Source organism: Condylura cristata, unplaced genomic scaffold, assembly GCF_000260355.1.
Source record: "Condylura cristata isolate star-nosed mole 26May11 unplaced genomic scaffold, ConCri1.0 scaffold00009, whole genome shotgun sequence".
In the NCBI taxonomy this organism is placed as follows: domain Eukaryota; kingdom Metazoa; phylum Chordata; class Mammalia; order Eulipotyphla; family Talpidae; genus Condylura; species Condylura cristata.
The window spans coordinates 2,952,032-2,963,095 of record NW_004567110.1 but is presented as its reverse complement, the minus strand read 5'-3'; the positions used below and the strand labels follow the sequence as shown (position 1 = coordinate 2,963,095).

General features: G+C 64.0%; 1 protein-coding gene across 1 annotated transcript in view; it reads right to left on the bottom strand.

Moving 5' to 3' along the window:
* The window catches only part of LOC105853432, a 53,552-nt gene that overhangs the window by 6,797 nt on the left and 35,691 nt on the right, over positions 1 to 11,064 (bottom strand). The window contains exons 5-7 of the mRNA XM_012722894.1: positions 7,268 to 7,338; positions 4,373 to 4,546; positions 467 to 593 (exon numbers count right to left, since the gene is read on the bottom strand). Coding sequence (XP_012578348.1) covers positions 467 to 593; positions 4,373 to 4,546; positions 7,268 to 7,338 — 372 coding nt within the window. The remainder of the gene's footprint in view (positions 1 to 466; positions 594 to 4,372; positions 4,547 to 7,267; positions 7,339 to 11,064) is intronic.

Here is an 11,064-nt window from a genome sequence, read left to right as displayed (position 1 = left end):
CCTCACAGCACACACAAACCCAGAACGCCGTCTGTCTTCCTCCCGGCCTCTCAGCTACCTGCTCGCTCTCACGCACAGCTGGTCCTTGCACGGGCGGGCTCGGGCATGGCTGAAAGCCCGGCTCGCAGGTGTGCGAGGCAGGGCTTGAGCAGTGAGCACGGGGGAGCCGGCTTCTGCAACCTGCTGATTCACCCGCTTTCAGGGTGACGACATGTTCCCTCACAGCCTGTCTCCAGACCCCCCGAGAACCCCACTCCCCAAAGGACCACGCAGGAGAGGCTCCCTGTCCCCTGCCCCAGGCCTGCCACGAAGAGGGAGTCGGTGAATGGAGAAGCGAACACCAGGCAGGGACAGACAGGTGAGAGCGAGGGGCCGGCAGGGCCCTTCTGAAGCGGCACCTGAGTGGGAACGCCCGAAACACCGCCCCCCGCGTCCCCCCGCCCCGCCCAGGGGCCGCGGACACTACCTCCGAGGAGGGCGGCTTGCAGTACCCAGCTCCGAAGAGCAGGTTCTCCAGGGTCAGGCTGGACGGCTCCGCTCCCACGTCCGGGCCTCCTTTGCCGAGCCAGGAGCCTCTTCCCGGGCGAGTGAAGCTGCAAAGCGGATAGAAGAGGGCGGACAGAGGCCAGTGTGCCCGGGGGCCGCCGCACGCCACCGGGAAGGAACCACGCTACTCCAGTCAGAGATGTTAGGGCGCAAAGAGGTGCCCCGGGCGCTGGCGGGAGCCTCGGAGCTGGGTCACTTGGGACGAGCCCATACGAGGGTGTGGACAGGTGTTTCTGGGTGGTGTGGGCGAGGACATCAGGGTCGCCCACGCCCTGCCAAGCGGGGCTCGGCACTGCCCTGCGGAGCGCACCGAGGTACAGCCCCAGGGAGAGAGGGGAGGGGAGGCCTGACGGGGTGGGGACCCAGCCGGAGCCCCGCCCCTCCCTGGGCCTGCAGCGTCCTGCCTGAGGGTGTGAAGCACCGCCCTCCGAGGCCCACATGAGGGCCCCAGGTCCGCGGGCCTGGGTGTCCCATGCTGTCAGGCTCCACGGGGCACGCGCCCCCACCGCCCGGGAATGTGGTCATCCGGTCGCCGCGCCCACGGGCCCCAGCCCCGGGGAGACAGGTGGGGCCCGGCCGACAGGTGTGGCGGCAGCCACTGGTCTCAGGGCCGGAGGTTAGGGGAGTCTGTCACTCGACTTCTCACTGGATGCACCTTCTCATCTGTGTCACCTGGCAAGTCAGTAGCATCCTCTCACCCGCCTTCCCCTCCTCCACGCCTTCCCGTTAATTCCCCCCCCTCCCGGAGGGCCTGGGGAGTGGGAGCACCGTGCCCAGGTCCCCGCTCCCCAGGGAGGGCCAGTCTCTCAGGCTGGGTGATAGCCGCCAATACCACCCTCTCCACGCCGGTGCTCCAGCAGTCCTTCCGGAAGCTTCATGCAGGGGACAGGGTCCTGCCGCAGATGCTGGCTGAGGCTCAGCATTGTTCATTTGCTCAAATATGTCTCAGGCTCCTGCCTCCGCCAGGCAGCGAGTCGGGCACCGGAGTGGCGAGCGAATAAGGCTGGCCCTCGTCCTGGAGACGACTCCGTCTGGAGACGGAGGCAGGTGTGGCCGGTGGTCGGTGAGCAGTTTCTCCGTCAAACTGCAGAAGCGGTGACATCTGTGACGATACTCAAGGGGCACAGGGGGCCGAGGGTAACGGGCCCCAGCCTAGCGCCTGCATGCTGCGATGTGGGGGTTCAGACTCCAGGGGCCCTGCCGGAGGATGACACAGCGCTCTGTGGAGGGGTGTGCGGACTCCCTGAAGTCAGCCAAGGACGGCGGCAAGTACAGCGTCTGGCAGACGGCGGCGACTCAGTAACACAGCGGCTATTGTCAATATGCTGCAAACACAATAAGGGCTCATGCAGCCGCTTCCATATCCACAGAGCTGTTGCTGTGACGCCCCAAACCGACTGTCATCCCGGGTAACGGGATCGTCGCTCTGATTGGTGTGGAGCAGAGAACTGAAGTGACGGAGAGCTGAGCTGGAGCACTGAGGCACTCTGCAGCGTCAGCACGGAAAGTGCCGGGCGGTCACTCAGGCCACGCTGGGGGACGAGCCCTGAGGAGTGACTGAGGAGGCTCATTCCCGGGCAGAGCGCGGCCTTGATGAGCTTTCCCGGCAGGTGCAAATCCCGCCAGGGCCTCCGGCTACACGCAACCAGGGTTAAAGACTGAGTTCGTCGGTCCGTTCAGGGAGAGTGAGGGGCCTTTCGGGTTGAAATCAGTGCTTGTCCTTGATTGCCTTTAACTGACACTGCAAAGAAACTGACTTCTTCCAGCAAAACGAGCTTCCATCTGACAGCCTGCATCTGCTGACTGTGAAGGGCCCCTGTGTTCCCAGCCCTCGTGCTCTCTGCTAGAAACACCCCCTGCAAAACCAAGGAGAGAAGACAGGCCTATATTTACCACCGCCCCTGGGGGGCCGTGCCCTGACCGTGACCCTCCCTCGGGGCCTCTCTCTCAGCGGTGCTGCTGCTGGCGAGCTTGCAATAGACTGTTCCTGCCAGGAGGTCACCTGCGCCCACAGCCCAGCCCTCATCAGAAGAGCTTGCAATTCCAGCCCTGGGAGCACGGCCCATGGCTCAGCTGGACAGCCCTGCTCAGCTGGACAGCCCTGGACAATAACTGGCCCCTTAGCTAGTCCTTCTAACTAGCCCTCCCAACTAGTCCCCTTAACTAGCCTCATGACTAGCCCTCTTGACCAGCTACCCCATAACTAGTCCTCTTGACTAGTTTCCTAACTAGCTCCTGTAACTAGCCCTCCTGACTAGTCTCTTCTGCTTTCTGCGTCCTATTCCTGGCGCTTCCCAAGTTCGAGGCTGCTCTCCTGTGTCCCTAGATCTATGGCTCTGGTTGGTTACAAACCTGGAAGAGCGCACGCAGGTGAAAAGCTGACATCACAGTGACATCTGATGCACAAACGGCTCGTCACGGCCCATTTGATGAGAAAGTTTCTATGTCGGTTTTTGCGCCAGAAGCCTTGAAGAGTTCGCAGTTGATCTTATTTTCCCATCCTCGGGCCTTTGTCCAGAAGCCTCCGTCCACGTGCCAGTGTCTGCTGGTTTCCGTGAGTATTTTACTTTCCAAAATAATCTAGTAAGTAAATGCCCCAATGGCACTCTGCCTTGCTCGGCCACACTCGGGCCCCCCGACGCACCCCACGCTGCTAGTCGGCGGTGTTCTGTCCTTGCCGAGGCTGAATGTCGCGTGTGCGGGCAGCCACACCTGTCCTCCGGCCGGCGCCGGGGCACGAGGCTGCCCGCGTCTCGGCCGCTGGAACGCGCAGTGGGCTGGATCGGTATCAGCTGCGCAAGCGGCTGCCCGCACTCCCGGCTCGCCCCCAGGGCTGGGCTGGGCGGGCCGCGCAGTATTTCCACGTCCAGGTTTCTGAAAGTGAATCCAGGCCGCCGTCCGTGATGGCCGCCCGGAGCCCACGCCACCTCCGACGTCTGGCTCCTCTTCCCGCGTCCTCTCCTGCTCTCGCTGCGGGGCCCCCTCAGGGCCCTTGTCGGGGTGTGCAGTGGGGTCCCGCTGTGGCTGGGACCTGCCGCTCTCTGCTCAGAAGTGAGGGTGATTCTTTTCCTCCCTGTCGGCTTCCCGGACACCCATGGATCTGTGCGTGTGCCCAACCACAGGTCCACAGCCCTGGCGTGCTGCAGGTGGGCCGGCCCTGCGGGCCTGGGTGCCGGGTGGGGCTCTACTCCGCCTCTCTCCGTCCTCCCAGGGGTCACGCCTGGAGCCCAGCAGCCCGCATAAGACACTGAGTGCCGGGGCCACGGTGGACACTGCTCCCCAACAGCGCCCCTTGATTTCAGGCCCTGCGGCTCCATCAGCCAGCGTGACCAGCCCGCTGCAGCCCCTGGCCCCGGCCCTCTCCACCTCACCCCCGGGGCCCTTCCGGTTGCTTGAGTCAACTCCCCAGCGGGGCTTCCTCTGGAAACCTGGCACCCCGCCCCTCCCTCGGCCGGCCCCCTCCCCCGCAGCCATCTCAGCTGGCCCTTCCCTGCCACGGGGGCCTAACTCCCGGTGACACAGCTGGGCTTCTGGTTTATGCTGCCGGGTTTTAGTTGTATTTGTATGTAGTAACATTGGTTTAAACACTGTACCTAATTCAGGGGTACAGACTCACATCTCCTCAGATGCGTGTCACCCCCCAGGCCCCCACCAGAGGAGCCCAAATCCCCACCCCAGACTGATGCCTCTCCTCACCCCCTGCCTCTCCCACGGCCCTCGGGGAGGCCGGGGCCTGGCCCTGCCCGGGCTCCTCTGTCCGGGCGGGGCTGGCTGAGCCGCAGGCACCAAGGCGCAAGCAGAACTGGAAGCGCGGGCTCGGCCCTACCTGACCAGGGGCTGCTGCAGGGCCACCAGGGCCGCGTGCACGGTCACCGAGATGACGGACAGGTGGAAGTAGTCGAACATGACCGGGACCTGGTGGTGCAGGCCTCTCCGCGGGTGCAAGTGCAGGCCGAGCGTGCGGCTGCTGACCATGGGCGCCCCGGCCACGTCCCTGAGCCTGCGGGGCAAGGAGGGGTGCCCTGGTCAGCACTGGCCCTGGTCAGTGCTCACTCTGGCCGTGCACACCCTGGTCAGTGCTGGCCTTTCACCCTTGCACGTGCCCTGCCTGTAGAGACAGTTGTCCTCACAGTCTCCAGTGAAGGAACCAGGGCTGAGCGTGGGAAGGGGCTCGGGGCGCCACGTGGCTCGGCCCGGCCAGCCTGGCCTCCGCTCAGGGATGGCCTGTGAGCCAGACTCTTGCCGGGGCCCGTCCTGAATGGCAAGACGAGCAAGGACAGACGCGGGGTTCAGGGAGGCAGGGCTTCTCCGCCTCCAGACCACGGCGTTGGGGGCTGGCTAGTGCTGTCAGGGGAGGGGTCCATCTGTAAAGGGTGGAGTTTAGAAGCACCCGGACAGGCAGCACCTCCTGTGTGACAGTCACATGTCCCCAGACGTGGCCCAGGGTCCCTGGAGGACAGAGCTGCCCACTCTCTGAGAAGCGGGTGTGAGAGGGCTGCCGAGCGCTGTCCAGCCCTGGCACGGATGCCCAGCTGCTCTGTCCTGTTCCCGCTCCGTCCTACTTGGTTCTACAGGCCCGGCGCTGAGGTTACACCTCAAAGCCCAAGGTCCATCCCCTGGATGTCCAAGCATCCTTAGATCCAATTTGCGTAAATGAAAAAAGATGGCATTTTCAGTTATCCGCGTTTCCTGTTCTCTGAACTAATCCAATACTCCAGGAGAACTCCCTGCTCTGATTGTTATTAAGTGCTTTGCATTATAGAAAGAAATTAGCACAGGAAGCCTGGCCCCAATGCACCTGGGAAGCTATAAAGAGGAAGGAAAATGACTCAGGAGGCCACGCACAGCCTGCTGCGGAAAGCATCCCTCTTCATTCTCAAAGCCGACTGGGGCCCGTCGCCGATAATCACCGCTCCTCTCTAGAAGAGGATAAGAGACTCGGAAAGCACCCGGCTGCCGTGCCGCACGCCAGCACTCCCGGGGGCCAGCCCTGGACACTGGCCCCCATCACAAGTGGTGGCTGCCAAGCTGGACTCATCCGCGAGTCGGCTACTGAGGCTGCGAGCTGGGCCGGGTGGAGAATCAGGACCAGCTGAAGTGAGGGTTCTGCGATCAACTGGCAGAGTCTACCAGGGAACTCTGGCTGGATGTCCCTGAAGGGCATGGTCATGGGGAGATGGCCAGCGAGAAACCGAGTGGTAGAAAGCCCAGCGATTGAGGGGGGTTTGAGCTCTACAGAAGGGCGTGCCTTGTGCGTCCACAGGTCGGGAGAAGGCCGGTCTCCTGCAGGGCCTTTGAGCCACGAGCATGCTCAGTAGCATCCTGGGGCTGGGGAGAGGCGGGCGAGGTTTTCCAAACACCCACCAGGGGAGAACAGAAGTGACAGAGAAGCAGGCGCCACAGGGTTGGGGTCCAGATGAAGGCCAGAGTGAGGAAAGCGTGATGTTGAGCCCCTATGGCACGGCAGGACCATGGACAGAGATTGGGTGTGGCCCTGCTCCTCGCAGGGGTGCTTTCTCAATGTGCACCCCACGCCAGGTCTCCGGGTCGCACCGTGGTCCCTCTGCATTTCGGTCCCCTCTGATCCAGCTCCACAGAGCATGGAGACTCCCAGACAATCAGACATACACTGGGTGGAACGATCTTTGAGAAGGAGGTTCTGAAGGGGGGTTGGGAACCCCACTTCCAGCAGTGGCCCAGACCTCTGACCTCTCTCTCCGTGGGAAAGGCCAAGCTCTGCATGAAGGGGCTGCAGAGGCCAGAGGGGAGGGAGGATTCATCTGCAGAGCGGCCGGAGAATATCAAGATGTTAGCAATAGGATCGGGAAAGGGGAGCCCCGACTTCGACTTCTACCGGTGAGGGGCATCTTCAAGTGAGCCTGCTCTGTGTCCCCTAGAGTTGGGGACACAGGTGTGGGCACCTAACTCATCCTGGGAATGTGCTCAGGAGACAGGCAGAGGGAGGCTGGATTGGCCCAAGGTTAGGGAGCAGCACTAGGGGAGGCCCCCTAAGCACAGCACTGCAGCTGGGGCAGAGGGAGCTACTCGATGGAGAATGCACCCCAAAAGCTGAGATGGGGTGCCTCACACCTGCCCCTGGAGAGGCCTTTTGCCACAGGGCCTGAGGCTAGCACCCCCCTCCCACGTCTGCCGGCTCCTCCTGGAGCCCGACCCCCCAGACCCAGTGCGGGAAGGTGGCGCCAGCTGCCCCTCACCACCCCACGGGGCTGTGCAGCCGAAGGGGCTGGGCAGCGACGGCGGCAGTGGCAACAGAAATAACTTAGAAATTGGAGAGTCAGGGGCTTCGGTATGTGCTCACCTGGGCTTCCGATTACCCGACAGGGACCTTATTGCCTAGAGCACCTGGGGTGTGATACGAGAGAGCGGGGAGCCCCCGGGACACGCCCAAGGCAGCCCGTGTGCAAATCCCAGCTTCCAGAGGGGCGGGGCAGGAGAGCAGATCTGAGGACAGAGAGGCAGGCCCACGGGCCTGGGGGCGGCCTCTAAGGTCCCCAGTCTAAAGACTTAATAGCGGGGCACGGGGGGCGGGGTGTGGGCGCGTCGGGAGCCGGCCCGCTGCCGGCCCACAGCCAGGCGGGTCGAAACGCGCGTCCTTGGTCTGGGCAACGCTCCAGGGGGAGCTGTGGCGGACACCGAGGCGCGTGTGGGGGCGTGACCCCGGGGCAGGCAGGGGTGGCCGCGCCAGCCTGAGCACACTCACTGCTGCTCGCTGTCCGTGAAGTGCAGGTCCACCTTGAGCTGGAAATCGACCTCACTCAGGGCCTCTTCCACCTAGGAGAGACGCAGCCATTAAGACGGGTCCCGTCAGAAGTTCGGCTGACGGTTTCCTGAAATCTAGCAAAAGACTCAGCGCGAGGTCGATGCTGTTGCTGCTTCCAGCAGTACCGCGTGGCTGCGCCGGAGCCCCAGGCGATCTGTGGGTGTCCCGTGGAAGGGCTCCAGTTGGGGGAAAAGCGACTTTGCCAACGCATCAAGAAGGTGTCTGCAGTGCGGGGCTCTGGAGAACCCCGTTTCCCAGACAGACTTGAGCCTGTCTCCTCCGCGGGAGCCTCCCCTGCCCGCTGTGGGAGCGGACGGTGGCCTGCCACGTGGGTGAGGCCACAGCCCCCCCCCCCAGCCTGGCGCGGCCGCCTTCTGGTGGACAGAGCAGGGCAGATGCTCTGGACCGCGGCGCCTGCACCGGGGCCCAGCGTCGGCGAAGGCAGCCTCGCTTCCGCTCTGAAATCCGCCCCGGGGGACCCCCGGGCGCCCACGCCCCCCTCTGCACACTCAGCGGCGGGGGAGGCTGCTTCTGTGGGCGAGCAGGGCACACTCGCTCCTGCCAGCTTCCCGCCCACGCGAAGACCAGCAAGCACCGACAGACCCCTCCAACACGAGGGAGCTGCTGGCCGACGACGGATCTCACACCCGGCCGGGCGGTGTCTGCAGCCGGGGCGCCTCTCGGGCACCCACGGAGCCTGTGGCCGGTCTTTGCTGCCCGCTGACCTCTTGGCTAACGCTCCCCAGAGGCACCGCGTCAGGTTGGCAACCTGGAAGCCCGGAGCCACATTTTCTCTGCAGACACATTTTGTTTAGTTCTGGGGTATTTTTAGTGTGTTTTGAACACGTTGCGCACATTTAGAAATCCAGTATTTCACCACAGATTTCCAGTTTCTGAAAAAAACCTGAGCGTGGTCACGAGAGCTGCTCTCGGCTCCCTTGGGGCAGACAGCCGCTCTCCGCGCGGCCAGCCCGGCTGGCCTGTCCGACTGTCCCGGCCGCCTCCCGCCCGGTGACCTGGTGTCTGGAGGTGGAGGCGGTGTCGGGAGGCCGCCCGGAGTCCCGCTGCGGCACCTCCCACCCGCCCACTCTGGTGTTGACTGGGGGAGCCAGGCCTCCTCCCCCAGGGCCTCCTGGGGACGCGTTTCTCCTTCAGCATAACTCGGGCAGAGGCATATGGGTGGGATTTATCTTTAGGTCTGTAGGGTTTTAAAATTTGTTGTTAAAAAAGAAACATTTCAGGGCCCTCCCTGGTGGCACAGCGGGTTAGAGCTGAGAAGCTAAAGCCGCTTCCGCATGAGTTCGATCCCCGCCTGCCCTGGAAGTGACCACAGGGCGCGGCAGACCTCTCCTGACCCGCCCGCTGCTCCCCTCAGCAGTGTGCTTCGTCCATCTGCCTGTTCTGCTTCCCACTCTGTCCCTGGTGAAGCCTCTCACCCCCCCTGTATCTCTGGCCTGTACCCCAGTTCTGTACGAATAAATAAATAAATCTTAAAAAAAAAAAAAAAAAGAGAGGAAGAAGGCAGAGCAGGATGGAGAGCCAGAAGGAGCCTTGAGGAAACCACATGGAGCAGGGAGCCTGTGAGGGAGAAACCGGGCTTGTGTCCTGGCCCTGGACTGGCTAAGGCAGATGCGGGTGAGAGACCTGCAGGGAGGTGACTCTGGCCGTGTTTATATTGATTTGATTTTGCTCTTTTCCTCGCAGCCTTGTCTGGCCATTTCTGACCCTTTTCCATGAGAAGGTGCTTTAGTCTCGTGACGGCTTTCAGGCCTTGCTCTGGGCCGATCCCTTTTGGGTGGACTTTTGCCCACGAGGGGATGGGTCACTTCGGGTGTTTGATGTAGAAGTTCTATTCCTTGTGTTCCGTATTGTATACTCACTGTATTAAAGTCCCTTTTCATTCAAAAACCAAAACAAAACGTTTCAAAGCTAACGTTTCGCTCAAGCCCAGGGTATGAGACAAGCCTGGGTCTGCTGGGCCGGCCCACCCCGGCCCCGCACACCCAGCTCACTGCCACTGCCCGACCCGGGAAGGGGGGGCCCAGTGGCCCCCAGCCCTGCGGCCTCAGGGGCCGCCCCGTCAGCGCTGTAACCTGCGGCACTTCGCTGCTACTCCCGGGAGAGAGCGATGCCCGGGCCAGGGTGCACTGTGGTTGGGGGCTCTATAAATGTTGAATCGCGAGGGGTGCAGAACTGGCTGTGACCCCTTCACTGCCTCCCCCCGGACAAGCGTGTGGACACGTGGCGTGAGCACGCACCAGCGTCCACACACATGCAGGTGTCCGCCTTTGCCGGCCCATCCCGGCCAAAGCAGCGCCATGGACAGGGGGCGCCTCCCGGCAGGGCGTCCCGGCCACAGCTGAGGAAATGGCGCATCGCTGACGTTGGCGGGGGAGCGACTGTGTAGCGGGCACTGCGGCCGCCGACTAATTTAACACGAATACAAGAGAACCAAGGAACGTCGTCTCCACCCATGTGGGCCCGTGGGAACTCGGGGTGCGGAGGCAGCCCCCCAGCTCAGCTGAAGTCTGCACAAGCTGTCAGCTTCCCGCACAGCCCCTGCTCCAGGGCAGGACAGAGGCCGTGCAGCTTTGCTGGGGGGCTCCAGCTCCCCTGAAGAGCGTCTGTTGACTGCCCCCAAGAGTGCCTGCATCCTCCCCTCTCTTCAGGGGTCTCTTGAGGTCCACCACGGGCTGGCAGTGGTGGGCATGCCCTGTCCACCCGTGCCCACACGGCCCCCGCCCGATGCCTCTAGCTCTCTGATGGACACGGCAGCCTCTGCCCTTGGTCCTTGGGCCCATCACCCATCCGTCCTCCAGGCTGGCCTTTTACATCCCAGGTCCCTCGACTCCTGGAGTGTCGCCGCCTTCGGCGTGGCAAGGCCTCTGGCGCCCGTGTCCAGCCTTGTGTCCTCCGCCTGCCTTCCCCCTGGCTCCGTGCCGCGTCCCACCCGCCAGGCGCAGCCTTTCCGCCCCCACCCTGGCTCTGCCCCAGCCTCTGCCTCGAGAGCGCCCGACTGCCCTAACGCAGCCTGCTGTCCACCCCGTCTAAGCTCAGGTGGGCCCCCAGCCCAGCCCCGACGGAGCCCTTCTGCTGACGGCACCAGAGGCGGGCGCCACGCCCGTGTCTGGGCGAAACTGCCAGGGCCTGGGTGTGGGTCCGCCGGGAGTCGGCTCCGGGACACGCTTCTCTTGCTCCGCCTCTGAACAGGCAGCCTGGTCCACACAGACGCCCGGTGCCTCTGCTCCCGCTCCCGAGGACCCGGCGCTGCGCTGGCACCGACCCCCTTTGCCTCGGCTGCCGGATGCGGCGGCTGCCCAGACGTCCGCTCACCCGGGCGGCCGCAGGGCCCGTCCCCGCGGGCCGGTCTGCGGCTGCGTTTCCTTCTCACGACTGCGTGGCACCGTGGGAACCTTCCCCACCTTGGGAACCGCACAGGATGCCCCCGGGAAACACCTGTCCTGCCTCTGCACCTGCGCACTGCTGGCGCCTGGCTGGCCGCCCGAGGGAGCCGTCCCCTGGGCACCGGCACGAGGTCCTCGCGCAGGCCTGTGCCCTCGGCGTGTGCACGACGCCCCTGGTCTGACACAGGTGCCCGGGCGCCGTCCTGTGACACGGCCGCCCCGGGTGCGCGTGTGTGCGGTGGTGACGTGTGTGACGGTGGGTGCCCGTGCGGTGGTGACGTGTGTGCGTGCGGGGATGGCATGTGCGTGCGGGGACGGCGTTGCGTGCGGGAC